This window comes from Pseudophryne corroboree, chromosome 3, assembly GCF_028390025.1.
Source record: "Pseudophryne corroboree isolate aPseCor3 chromosome 3, aPseCor3.hap2, whole genome shotgun sequence".
Classification (NCBI taxonomy): domain Eukaryota; kingdom Metazoa; phylum Chordata; class Amphibia; order Anura; family Myobatrachidae; genus Pseudophryne; species Pseudophryne corroboree.
This window is the reverse complement of record NC_086446.1, coordinates 30,418,059-30,432,828: the sequence shown is the minus strand read 5'-3', so window position 1 is coordinate 30,432,828 and position 14,770 is coordinate 30,418,059. Positions and strand designations below refer to the sequence as shown.

General features: G+C 49.9%; 1 protein-coding gene across 2 annotated transcripts in view; it reads left to right on the top strand.

The window, feature by feature from the left end:
• Positions 1-14,770, top strand: part of LOC135054591 (zinc finger protein 271-like) — a 76,194-nt gene that overhangs the window by 37,480 nt on the left and 23,944 nt on the right. For both annotated transcript variants that reach the window (XM_063957760.1, XM_063957759.1), the window contains exons 2-5: positions 11,251-11,377; positions 12,053-12,131; positions 12,250-12,347; positions 12,496-12,655. In XM_063957760.1, the coding sequence (XP_063813830.1) occupies positions 12,098-12,131; positions 12,250-12,347; positions 12,496-12,655 (292 nt within the window). In that variant the 5' untranslated portion in view covers positions 11,251-11,377; positions 12,053-12,097. The remainder of the gene's footprint in view (positions 1-11,250; positions 11,378-12,052; positions 12,132-12,249; positions 12,348-12,495; positions 12,656-14,770) is intronic.

Below are 14,770 nucleotides of genomic sequence, written 5' to 3'. Positions count from 1 at the left end.
CTTCTTGGAGGTTGCTAGAGAGCCTCCGTATTCCATTTCAGCGCACTTTACGCGCGTTGTAAGACCTTCGTGGGCGGCTGCCCGTGGGGTCTCCATAAATAGTTTGTCGGGCGGCTACTTGGTCGGACCGACATTCGTCTTGTCAAATTCTACAAGTTTGACACTTTTGCGGCCTCTGCATCACAGTTTGGCCGAGCAGTTTTTACAGGACTCTCAGCGCTCTCCCGCCCGTTTTTGGGAGCTCTGGGACGTCCCCATTGTAACTACGCTCCAGTGGCCCCTAGTGGATGAAGGAGAAATCAGGATTTTGGTACTTACCGATAAATCCCTTTCTCCGATTCCACAGGGGCCACTGGACGCCCGCCCAGCGCTGTTCATCATCCTTGTTTTTTGCTTAAACGTTTGCAGATCAATATATGACTGCTTGTTGAGTTCGGGCTAGCCTGGTTTTTGTCAGGTTCTGTTCCAGGTTTAGTTTGGATTATCCTGGTTTACAGGGCTTCATTAACCTCCTCTACCTTAAGGTTTGTTTATTCCATCTCTTATCGGGCACAGTTTTACGTAGACTGGCTTGGAGGGGAGATAGTAGGGGAGGAGCTAGCCACAGTGTGAGAATTTTAAAGTGCCAGCTCCCAATTACTGCCTACTATTTCCCCATTGTAACTACGCTCCAGTGGCCCCTGTGGAATCGGAGAAAGGGATTTATCGGTAAGTACCAAAATCCTGATATCTCACCATGCCTGCAGTATATATTCCCCTCACACCCAGATCTCACCATGCCTGCAGTATATATTCCCCTCACACCCAGATCTCACCGTGCCCGCAGTATATTTTCCCCCTCACACCCAGCTCTCACAGTGCCCGCTGTATATATTCTCCCTCACACCCAGCTCTCACCGTGCCCGCAGTATATATTCCCCCTCACACCCAACTCTCACCGTGCCGCAGTATTTATTCCCCCTCACACCCAACTCTCACCGTGCCGCAGTATATATTCCCCTCACACCCAGATCTCACCGTGCCCGCAGTATATATTCCCCCTCACACCCAGCTCTCACCGTGCCCGCAGTATATATTCCCCCTCACACCCAACTCTCACCGTGCCCGCATTATATTTTCCCCCTCGCACCCAGCTCTCACCGTGCCCGCAGTATATATTCTCCCTCACACCCAGCTCTCACCGTGCCGCAGTATATATTCCCCCTCACACCCAACTCTCACCGTGCCCGCAGTATATTTCTCTAACGTCCTAGTGGATGCTGGGACTTCCTTAAGGACCATGGGGAATAGCGGCTCCGCAGGAGACTGGGCACAAAGTAAAAGCTTTAGGACTAGCTGGTGTGCACTGGCTCCTCCCCCTATGACCCTCCTCCAAGCCTCAGTTAAGATTTTGTGCCCGGCCGAGAAGGGTGCAATCTAGGTGGCTCTCCTGAGCTGCTTAGAAGTAAAAGTATATTTAGGTTTTTTATTTTCAGTGAGTCCTGCTGACAACAGGCTCACTGCATCGAGGGACTAAGGGGAGAAGAAGCGAACTCACCTGCGTGCAGAGTGGATTGGGCTTCTTAGGCTACTGGACATTAGCTCCAGAGGGACGATCACAGGTTCAGCCTGGATGGGTCCCGGAGCCGCGCCGCCGGCCCCCTTACAGAGCCAGAAGAACGAAGAGGTCCGGAGAAAGCGGCGGCAGAAGACGTTCCTGTCTTCGGATAAGGTAGCGCACAGCACCGCAGCTGTGCGCCATTGCTCTCAGCACACTTCACACTCCGGTCACTGAGGGTGCAGGGCGCTGGGGGGGGAGCGCCCTGAGACGCAATAAAACCTGTAAAATACCTTATGTGGCAAAAGAAATACATCACATATAGCTCCTGGGCTATATGGATGTATTTAACCCCTGCCAGTTTTCCACAGAAAAAGCGGGAGAAAGGCCGCCGAGAAGGGGGCGGAGCCTATCTCCTCAGCACACAAGCGCCATTTTCCCTCACAGCTCCGCTGGAAGGACAGCTCCCTGACTCTCCCCTGCAGTACACTACGGTAACAGGGTGAAAACAAGAGAGGGGGGGGCACTATTTGGCAAAATATAACAATATAAGCAGCTATTAAGGGAGTAACACTTAGATAAGGTTATCCCTGTACATATATAGCGCTCTGGTGTGTGCTGGCAAATCTCCCTCTGTCTCCCCAAAGGGCTAGTGGGGTCCTGTCCTCTATCAGAGCATTCCCTGTGTGTGTGCTGGGTGTCGGTACGATTGTGTCGACATGTATGAGGAGGAAAATGATGTGGAAGCAGAGCAATTGCCTGTGTTAGTGATGTCACCCCCTAGGGAGTCGACACCTGACTGGATGGTCGTGTTTAAAGAATTGCGTGATAGTGTCAGCACTTTGCAAAAAAACCGTTGACGATATGAGACAGCCGGCAAATCAATTAGTGCCTGTCCAGGCGTCTCAGACACCGTCAGGGGCGCTAAAACGCCCACTACCTCAGGTGGTCGACACAGACCCAGACACGGATACTGAGTCCAGAGTCGACGGTGAGGAAACGAACGTAATGTCCAGTAGGGCCACACGTTACATGATCACGGCTATGAAGGAGGTGTTGAACATTTCTGACACTACAAGTACCACAAAAAGAGGTATTATGTGGGGTGTGAAAAAACTGCCGGTGGTTTTTCCTGAGTCAGATGAATTAAATGAGGTGTGTGATAAAGCGTGGGTTTCCCCCGATAAAAAACTGCTAATTTCTAATAAATTATTGGCACTATATCCTTTCCCGCCAGAGGTTAGGGCGCGTTGGGAAACACCTCCTAGGGTGGATAAAGCGCTCACACGCTTATCAAAACAAGTGGCGTTGCCGTCTCCAGATACGGCCGCCCTCAAGGAACCAGCTGATAGAAGGCTGGAAAATATACTTAAAAGTATATACACACATACTGGTGTTATACTGCGACCAGCGATTGCCTCAGCCTGGATGTGTAGTGCTGGGGTGGCTTGGTCAGAATCCCTGACTGAAAATATTGATACCCTGGATAGGGACACTATATTATTAACTTTAGAGCATTTAAAGGATGCTTTACTATATATACGAGATGCACAGAGGGATATTTGCACCCTGGCATCAAGAGTAAGTGCGATGTCCATTTCTGCCAGGAGAGCATTATGGACGCGACAGTGGTCAGGGGATGCGGATTCCAAACGACATATGGAAGTATTGCCGTATAAAGGGGAGGAGTTATTTGGGGTCGGTCTATCGGACCTGGTGGCCACAGCAACTGCTGGCAAATCCACCTTTTTACCTCATGTCACCTCTCAGCAGAAAAAGACACAGTCTTTTCAAAATCAGTCCTTTCGTTCCCATAAGGGCAAGCGGGCAAAAGGCCACTCCTTTTTGCCCAGGGGCAGAGGAAGAGGGAAGAAACTGCACCAGGCAGCCCCTTCCCAGGAGCAGAAGCCCGGCCCCGCTTCTACAAAAGCTTCAGCATGACGCTGGGGCTTTACAAGCGGACTCAGGCACGGTGGGGGCCCGTCTCAAAAATTTCAGCGCGCAGTGGGCTCACTCGCAAGTGGACCCCTGGATCCTGCAGATAGTATCTCAGGGGTACAAATTGGAATTCGAGACATCTCCCCCTCGCCGGTTTCTGAAGTCTGCTCTACCAACGTCTCCCTCCGACAGGGAGGCAGTATTGGAAGCTATTCACAAGCTGTATTCACAGCAGGTGATAATCAAGGTACCCCTCCTACAACAGGGAAAGGGGTATTATTCCACACTGTTTGTGGTACCGAAGCCGGACGGCTCGGTGAGACCAATTTTAAATTTAAAATCCCTGAACACTTACGTAAAAAGGTTCAAATTCAAGATGGAGTCACTCAGAGCAGTGATAGCGAACCTGGAGGAAGGGGACTATATGGTATCTCTGGACATCAAAGATGCTTATCTTCATGTCCCAATTTTCCCTTCTCATCAAGGGTACCTCAGGTTTGTGGTACAGGACTGTCATTATCAGTTTCAGACGCTGCCGTTTGGATTGTCCACGGCACCCCGGGTCTTTACCAAGGTAATGGCCGAGATGATGATTCTCCTTCGAAAAGAAGGCGTCTCAATTATCCCTTACTTGGATGATCTCCTGATAAGGGCAAGATCAAGAGAACAGTTAGAGGTCCGAGTAGCACTATCTCAGGTAGTGCTACGTCAGCACGGGTGGATTCTAAATATCCCAAAATCACAGCTGATTCCAACAACACGTTTACTGTTCCTAGGGATGATTCTGGACACAGTCCAGAAAAAGGTGTTTCTCCCGGAGGAGAAGGTCAGGGAGTTATCCGAGTTAGTCCGGAACCTCCTAAAACCAGGCCAAGTATCAGTGCATCAATGCACGAGAGTCCTGGGAAAAATGGTGGCTTCGTACGACGCGATTCCATTCGGAAGATTCCATGCAAGAACTTTTCAGTGGGATCTGCTGGACAAATGGTCCGGATCGCATCTGCAGATGCATCAGCGGATAACCCTATCTCCAAGGACAAGGGTGTCTCTCCTGTGGTGGTTACAGAGTGCTCATCTTCTAGAGGGCCGCAGATTCGGCATTCAGGATTGGATGCTGGTGACCACGGATGCCAGCCTGAGAGGCTGGGGAGCAGTCACACAGGGAAGAAATTTCCAGGGCTTGTGGTCAAGCATGGAAACGTCTCTTCACATAAATATCCTGGAACTAAGGGCCATTTACAATGCCCTGTGTCAGGCAAGGCCTCTGCTTCAGGGTCAACCGGTATTGTTCCAGTCGGACAACATCACGGCTGTCGCCCACGTAAACAGACAGGGCGGCACAAGAAGCAGGAGGGCAATGGCAGAAGCTGCAAGGATTCTCCGCTGGGCGGAAAATCATGTGATAGCACTGTCAGCAGTGTTCATTCCGGGAGTGGACAACTGGAAAGCAGACTTCCTCAGCAGACACGACCTCCACCCGGGGGAGTGGGGGCTTCACCCAGAAGTCTTCCAAGTGATTGTAAACAGTTGGGAAGAACCAATGGTAGACATGATGGGGTCCCGTCTCAACAAAAAACTGGACAGATATTGCGCCAGGTCAAGGGACCCTCAGGCAATAGCGGTGGACGCTCTGGTAACACCGTGGGTGTACCAGTCGGTATACGTGTTCCCTCCTCTGCCTCTCATACCCAAGGTACTGAGAATTATAAGAAGGAGAGGAGTAAGAACTATACTCGTGGCTCCGGATTGGCCAAGAAGATCTTGGTACCCGGAACTGCAAGAGATGCTCACGGAGGAACCGTGGCCTCTACCTCTAAGAAAAGACCTGCTTCAGCAGGGTCCTTGTCTGTTCCAAGACTTACCGCGGCTGCGTTTGACGGCATGGCGGTTGAACACCAGATCCTGAAGGAAAAAGGCATTCCAGATGAAGTCATCCCTACCCTGATCAAAGCCAGGAAGGATGTAACTGCAAAACATTATCACCGCATTTGGCGGAAGTATGTTGCGTGGTGTGAGGCCAAGAAGGCCCCTACGGAGGAATTTCAATTGGGTCGATTCCTACATTTCCTGCAAGCAGGACTGTCTATGGGCCTAAAATTGGGATCCATTAAGGTTCAGATTTCGGCCCTGTCGATCTTCTTCCAGAAAGAACTGGCTTCAGTGCCTGAAGTTCAGACGTTCGTCAAGGGGGTACTGCATATACAGCCTCCTTTTGTGCCTCCAGTGGCACCTTGGGATCTCAATGTAGTTTTGGGGTTCCTAAAATCACATTGGTTTGAGCCACTCACCACTGTGGACTTTAAATATCTCACATGGAAAGTGGTAATGCTGTTAGCCCTGGCTTCAGCCAGGCGTGTCTCAGAATTGGCGGCTTTATCTTATAAAAGCCCTTACCTAATTTTTCATTCAGACAGGGCAGAATTGAGGACTCGTCCTCAATTTCTACCTAAGGTGGTTTCAGCGTTTCACATGAACCAGCCTATTGTGGTGCCTGCGGCTATTAGGGACTTGGAGGACTCCAAGTTGCTGGACGTAGTCAGGGCCCTGAAAATATGTTTCCAGGACGGCTGGAGTCAGAAAATCTGACTCGCTGTTTATCCTGTATGCACCCAACAAGTTGGGTGCTCCTGCGTCTAAGCAGACGATTGCTCGCTGGATTTGTAGTACAATTCAGCTTGCGCATTCTGTGGCAGGCCTGCCACAGCCAAAATCTGTTAAAGCCCATTCCACAAGGAAAGTGGGCTCGTCTTGGGCGGCTGCCCGAGGGGTCTCGGCTTTACAACTTTGCCGAGCAGCTACTTGGTCAGGGGCAAACACGTTTGCTAAATTTTACAAATTCGATACCCTGGCTGAGGAGGACCTGGAGTTCTCTCATTCGGTGCTGCAGAGTCATCCGCACTCTCCCGCCCGTTTGGGAGCTTTGGTATAATCCCCATGGTCCTTAAGGAAGTCCCAGCATCCACTAGGACGTTAGAGAAAATAAGAATTTACTTACCGATAATTCTATTTCTCGTAGTCCGTAGTGGATGCTGGGCGCCCGTCCCAAGTGTGGATGGTCTGCAATACTTGTATATAGTTATTGTTACAAAAAAATCGGGTTGTTTATAGTTGTGAGCCATCTTTTTAGAGGCTCCTAAGTTTATCATACTGTTAACTGGGTTCAGATCACAAGTTGTACGGTGTGATTGGTGTGGCTGGTATGAGTCTTACCCGGGATTCAAGATCCTTCCTTATTATGTACGCTCGTCCGGGCACAGTATCCTAACTGAGGCTTGGAGGAGGGTCATAGGGGGAGGAGCCAGTGCACACCAGCTAGTCCTAAAGCTTTTACTTTGTGCCCAGTCTCCTGCGGAGCCGCTATTCCCCATGGTCCTTAAGGAAGTCCCAGCATCCACTACGGACTACGAGAAATAGAATTATCGGTAAGTAAATTCTTATTTTTCCCCCTCGCACCCAGCTCTCACCGTGCCCGCAGTATATATTCTATATTCTCCCTCACACCCAGCTCTCACCGTGCCGCAGTATATATTCCCCCTCACACCCAGCTCTCGCCGTGCCCGCAGTATATATTCCCCCTCACACCCAACTCTCTCCGTGCCGCAGTATATATTCCCACTTACACCCAACTCTCACCTTGCCGCAGTATTTATTCCTCCTCACACCCAGATCTCACCGTGCCCGTAGTAAATTTTTCCCCCTCGCACCCAGCTCTCACCGTACTTGCAGTATATATTCCCTCTCACACCCAGCTCTCACCGTGACCGCTGTATATATTCTACCTCACACCCAGCTCTCACCGTGCCGCAGTATATATTCCCCGTCACACCCAGCTCTCACCGTGCCCGCAGTATATATTGCCCCTCACACCCAACTCTCACCGTGCCGCAGTATATATTCCCCCTCACACCCAATTCTCACCGTTCCGCAGTATATATTCCCCCTCACACCCAGCTCTCACAGTGCCCGCAGTTTATATTCCCCCTCACACCCAGCTCTCACCGTGCCTGCAGTATATATTCCCCTCACACCCATATCTCTCCGTGCCCGCAGTATATTTTTCCCCCTCGCACTCAGCTCTCACCGTGCCCGCAGTATATATTCTCCCTCACACCCAGCTCTCACTGTGCCTGCAGTATATATTCCCCCTCACAGCCAGCTCTCACCGTGCCCGCAGTATATATTCTCCCTCACACCCAGCTTTCACCGTGCCGCAGTATATATTCCCCCCACACCCAGCTCTTGCCGTGCCCGCAGTATATATTCCCCCTCACACCCAGCTCTCACTGTGCCCGCAGTATATATTCCCCCTCACAGCCAGCTCTCACCGTGCCCGCAGTATATATTCTCCCTCACACCCAGCTTTCACCGTGCCGCAGTATATATTCCCCCCACACCCAGCTCTTGCCGTGCCCGCAGTATATATTCCCCCTCACACCCAGCTCTCGCCGTGCCGCAATATATATTTCCATTTACACCCAATTCTTACCGTGCCGCAGTATTTATTCCCCCTCACACCTATATTTCACCGTGCCGCAGTATTTATTCCCCCTCACACTCAGCTCTCGCCGTACCGCAGTGTATATTCCCCCTCACACCCAGATCTCACCGTGCCCGCAGTATATTTTCCCCCCTCGCACCCAGCGCTCACTGTGACCGCTGTATATATTCTCCCTCACACCCAGCTCTCACCGTGCCCGCAGTACATATTCCCCCTCACACCCAACTCTCACGTGCCACAGTATATATTCCCCCTCACACCCAACTCTCACCGTGCCGCAGTATTTATTCCCCCTCACACCCAGCTCTCACCGTGCCCACAGTATATATTCCCCCTCACACCCAACTCTCACGTGCCACAGTATATATTCCCCCTCACACCCAACTCTCACCGTGCCGCAGTATTTATTCCCCCTCACACCCAACTCTCACCGTGCCGCAGTATATATTCCCACTTACAACCAGCTCTCACCGTGCCGCAGTATTTATTCCCCCTCACACCCAGCTCTCACCATGCCCGCAGTTTATATTCCACCTCACACCCAGCTCTCGCTGTGCCCGCAGTATATATTCCCCCTCACAACCAGCTCTCACCGTGCCGCAGTATATATTCCCCCTCACACCCAGCTCTCACCGTCCCGCAGTATATATTCCCCTTCACACCCATCTCTCACCGTGCCCACAGTATATATTCCCCCTCACACCCAGCTCTCACCATGCCTGCAGTATATTTTTCCCCCTCGCACCCAGCTCTCACCGTGCCCGCAGAATATATTCCTCCTCACACCCAACTCTCACCGTGCCTGCAGTATATATTCCCCCTCACACCCAGCTCTCACAGTGCCCATAGTTTATATTCCCCCTCACACCCAGCTCTCACCGTGCCTGCAGTATATATTCCCCCTCACACCCAGCTCTCACCGTGCCTGCAGTATATATTCCTACTCACATCCAGCTCTCACTGTGCCCGCAGTATATATTCCACCCTCACACCCAGCTCTCACCGTGCCCGCAGTATATATTCCCCCCTCACACCCAGCTCTCACCGTGCCCGCAGTATATATTCCCCCTCACACCCAGCTCTCACCGTGCCCGCAGTATATATTTTCCCTTACACCCAGCTATATATTATAACTGCATGCTTCAACCAGTGCTATCCTGTACACTTGCTCAAGCATTGTTCCACAAGCACTCCGCATACCTGCATATTTCAAGGATAATTTCCAAGTGTCTCAGCTTCTATTTCTTGTCTCATGTAGACCTGCATTTTCCTAGTCACTGTGTTATGCATTTATTTGGACACTCTGCAGCCATTTCTTGAAACCAGCATTCATCTGCACTTGTGTTACATAAACCTCTTGTGCACCTGCAATGGGTTCTGGATCAGTATTTTGTTTTATGTGCATAGGGCCTGATTCTGATTTGGAAGTAAAGCTTAAAAAAAAAGCAAGTAACTGTGTCTGGAAATATTTTATTAGATAAACGAGCAACCGAGATAGACATACATCTGTACAAAACAAAGACAATGGGGGTCATTCCCAGTTGATCGCTCGCTAGCTGCTTTTAGCAGCATTGCACACGCTAGGCCGCCGCCCTCTGGGAGTGTATCTTAGCTTAGCAGAATTGCGAACGAAAGATTAGCAGAATTGCGAATAGAAATTTCTTAGCAGTTTCTGAGTAGCTCGAGACTTACTACTACACTGGGATCAGCTCAGCCCGTTTCGTTCCTGGTTTGACATCACAAACACGCCCTGCGTTCGCCCAGCCACTTCCCCGTTTCTCCAGACACTCACGCGTTTTTCCCTGACACGCCTGCTTTTTTTTAGCCAACGCCCGGAAAATGCTGAGTTACCACCCAGAAACGCCCCTTTCCTGTCAATCACTTACCGAACACCAGTGCGATTGAAAAGCGCCGCAGACACTACAGCAAAACAGCTAAGCTTTTAGTAAAATAACTAAGCGCATGCGCTCTGCGTACCTTGCGCATGCGCAGTAAGCGACTAATCGCAGTATAGCGAAAATCGGCAACGAGCGAACAACTCGGAATGACCTCCAATATCTCCACATCATGAAAAAAAAAAAAGAGTTTAATTTCTCATAGTCCAGAGAAAAAGCTCTATAGCCAATAACAGGGCTTCAAAAATAAAAGCAATAAAGTGGGGCCACCACCAACAAAAATCAAAAACACACATATTTACACATTTACAACACAGGCAAAGCAGAACTGAGCAAGCACTTCATGCATACATAAAAAAACCACACCTTTAAACATCTAAGTGAGTGTAAAAGGATAGCATAAGCCAAAGTCAAGAGAAGTGCCCAACTTTGGCCACCCACTCAAGGGGATTTTAGGTGCGCCATAACCTGGTCCACCTTACGGCCTACATCCAATGCCTCTCCAGATCCCTTATCTTCCAATCCTCGTGCAGAATGTCAGCCACTACCACATCCGAGGAGAGGACTTTTTGCCTAATGGAGACCTGACCCCGTGCATTCCACGTGCAGTATCTAACTACTACACTGACTAAAAACAAGGTGGATAACGCAAAGGGACCAACCCTCTTGAACGACCCATAAGCCCACTCAGGGTAACTCAGCCCCGAAAGGCATGGAATGCCCAAGATCCTGGATAGTCTCCTTTAAACCTCCACAATGAAGGGATACTTGAGCAAGAAATGGTCCATTGTCTCCTCCTCCCCTAGACACTTCTCAGGTGGGCAGCCACGATCATCGGCATTTCTATACTTCAAGTTTCACCTCACGTAGAGCCTTCCGTGGACGGAGAGCCAGGTAATGTCCCGAAACTTCAGTGGGATCCTCTGGGAGTTAACCAGAGCAAGAAAAACTACCTGGGCAGTCCTTCGACGACAGCGGTTTCCAGAAGTGAGACTGCAAAATTCTCCTCTCCAACACCCTTCTAGAGCTGTTTTTGACCTCTCCCCTCTACAGACCCCATCGTCTTATCACTTTTAAGCTAAGAGACATGTAGGTCGGGTGGTACCCGTGCCTAACTCGCAAGCTCTTTACACTTCCTCCCTCTAACCATGCGTGAAGAAAGGAGACATCCAGACTCTAATACCCTCTACCCATCGAGGAGGAGCCTCTAACTGGAGGCTTTCCAGATGTAATTTAAGAAAGGTCAACAAAAAGAATAGCACTGGGTTGACCATTCCCAGGCCTCCTCCCCTCCTCGATCTGTAGGTGACAATCCTCTTAATTAGATTAAATAATTTCAAATAAGTGAAATAACTTCTATAGATCTCTATCTCATTACACAGGATTACACAGTAGTGAGAAGACGTCCGGTGACCATCTGCTTTGACTCCATCACTGATACATGAGAGACACAATGACCAGAAGATCCTGGAACTCACCAACAAGATCATTCAGCTGCTGACTGGAGAGGTGACTGCTGGGAATGGGATATTATACAGTAACACCAAGGGGCGTGTCTGGGTGATGACTGGAGAGGTGAATGCTGGGAATGGGACATTATACAGTAACACCAGGGGATGTGTCTGGGTGGTGACTGGAGAGGTGACTGCTGGGAATGGGACATTATACAGTTACACCAGGGGATGTGTCTGGGTGATGACTGGAGAGGTGACTGCTGGGAATGGGACATTATACAGTAACACCAGGGGATGTGTCTGGGTGATGACTGGAGAGGTGACTGCTGGACTGGAGAGGTGACTGCTGGGAATGGGACATTATACAGTAACACCAGGGGACGTGTCTGGGTGATGACTGTTGAGGTGACTGCTGGGAAAGGGACATTATACAGTAACACCAGGGGACGTGTCTGGGTGATGACTGAAGAGGTGACTGCTGGGAATGGGACATTATACAGTAACACCAGGGGATGTGTCTGGGTGATGACTGGAGAGGTGACTGCTGGGAATGGGGCATTATACAGTAACACCAGGGGATGTGTCTGGGTGATGACTGGAGAGGTGACTGTTGGGAATGGGACATTATACAGTAACACCAGGGGATGTATCTGGGTGATGACTGTATCACTGCGTGTGTGTCAGGTTCCTATAAGGTGTCAGGATATCACTGTCTTATGTCTCCATGCAGGAGGGGGAGTATATAGATGAATACAGGGGTCTGTACAAGGACGTGATGATGGAGAATCACCGGCCCCTCACATCACTGGGTAAGAGGAGACTGTCATGTATTGTACAGGGGAGAGCAGGTATGGGGGCCCCTATATACACACATCATCTGATAATCACATAAATACACTGTACTCAGTCACCGTGTGTCTCCTACAGATGGACCCAGTAACAGAGATACCCCAGAGAGATGTCCCCATCCTCTGTATTCCCAGGATTGTAAAGAGGAGAATCCCAGGATCCCACAGGAGGATCAGGTAGGTGGGATTTAGGGTCTCACCAATATACCAAAGTGACTGTCATTCTATGATCTATAGTATCTGTCTGATAGACTGACATTGTTCTCTGTTAATGAATTTAGACATTATTCGTGTATTATTTTATTGCATTTTGTGGGTTATTTAGAGTGAAAAATTGACTGAAATTAAGGCAGAAGATATAGATGGTGAAGAAGAGAGGTATGAGACTGATCGTAAAGGAGAAGATATAAAGAAGGAAGAGGAGAAATATGTGAGGGGAGAGCAACAGTGTAAGGAGGAGACAATCCCTACAGATATCAGCACAGGTGAGTAATAACCACTTATTACAGAAAATAGGATTTTAATACCTACCGGTAAATCCTTTTCTCTTAGTCCGTAGAGGATGCTGGGGTCACATCAAGAACCATGGGGTATAGACGGGATCCGCAGGAGACATGGGCACACTATAAGACTTTGAATGGGTGTGAACTGGCTCCTCCCTCTATGCCCTTCCTCCAGACCTCAGTTAGATTCTGTGCCCAGAGAGACTGGACACACACTAGGGGAGCTCTCCTGAGTTTCTCTGAAAAAACTTTATGTTAGGTTTGTTATTTTAGGCTCCCTGCAGCGTGGGACTGAAGGGAGAGATGCAGACATACTTCTTCTGAGTTCAAGGGCTCTGCTTCTTAGACTACTGGACACCATTAACTCCAGAGGGTTCGATCACTTGGTGCGCCTAGCTGCTTGTTCCCGGAGCCGCGCCGTCACCACCCTCATGGAGCCAGAAGACAGAAGCCGGGTGAGTATGAGAAGATCAGAAGACTTCAGTGACGGCAGAAGACGGCGTTTTGAGGTACCGTGCAGCGGCCACGCTGCGTGCCATGCTCCCACACATATCACGGCACTGAAGGGTGCAGGGGGCGCACCCTGGGCAGCATGGGGGACCTCAAACAGCACTGGCATAGGATAAAACAGTGCTCAGGCACTAGTTAAGGGACCCCCACCAGTGTAAATATTTTTTAAGCGGGACTGAAGCGCGCTATGTAGTGGGCGGGGCTTAGCCCACACAGCTCTGGCCAGCGCCATTTTCTCTTCACAGAATGCTGCAGAGACGCTGGCCCTGACCTCCACACTGCTGTACAAGTACCAGGGTGCAAAACGGGGGGGGGAAGGGGGCACAGTTGATTTGGTGCAAAATTATATATATATATTAAAAGCGCTAGCAGGTCTGGGCAGTCTTGTTACTGGCTCCAGTACCGGGATAGGTGCTGGGTGTGAGCTGGCTGATCTCTCTCTCTGTCTCTCTGGCAGGCTTTATTGTGGGTCTGTCTCCTATAGCCCCAGTGTGTTTGTGGGTGTCGGTACGTGTGTGTCGACATGTCTGAGGCTGAATGCTCTTTCCAGGAGGAGGCTGGAGTGGGGACAGATAATACTGTGAGAGTGACCGTGTCGGCACCGCCGACGGATGATTGGGTGAATATGTTGAGTGTTTTAAACGCAAGTGTGACTAAGTTGACTAAGAGATTTGATAAATCTGAGTCTAAGAACCAGACATGGAGGAAATCCATGGAAGATGCTTTGTCACAGGCACAGACCCCTTCGGGGTCACAGAAACGTGCATTTACTCAGATAGCAGATACGGATACCGACACGGACTCTGATTCCAGTGTCGACTATAGTGATGCCAGATTACATCCAAAACTGGCTAAGAGTATTCGGTACATGATTGTGGCGATAAAAGACGTATTACATATCACTGAGGACCCTGCTGTTCCTGATACTAGGGTCTGTATGTATAAAGGAAAGATACCTGAGGTAACGTTTCCTCCCTCTCATGAACTGAACGCTCTTTTTGAAAAGGCTTAGGAAAATCCTGACAAGAAGTTACAGGTTCCCAAAAGAATTCCAGTGGCATATCCGTTCCCCTCTGGGGACAGGGAAAGGTGGGAGTCAATCCCTATGGTAGACAAAGCTTTATCGCGTCTATCCAAAAAGGTGGCGCTTCCGTCCCCTGACACGGCAGCCCTAAAGGATCCTGCGGATCGTAAGCAGGAAAATACACTAAAATCCATTTTTCTGCTGCGGGGTACACTGGGCTCCACAAGGATAGACATTGGGGTGTAGAGTAGGATCTTGATATGAGGCACCAACAGGCTCAAAAGCTTTGACTGTTCCCAAGATGCATAACGCCGCCTCTATAACCCCGCCTCCCTGCACAGGAGCTCAGTTTTCTAGTTGGTGCTGCAGATAGCAGGCACGTAACAGAGGGGCTGCTCCAGGCAGCCCTAAGAAGAGCTTTTTTTATGAAGAAAAGTGAAGACTTCAAGGGCTGCAGCAGTGTGTAGATGTCAGGAGACATTTACTTCTGCAGCTCCATCTCTCCCCAGCGGTGCTGTACACTCCCGCGCCCTGGTTGCCGGGTAACTACAGCAGGAGGCCCC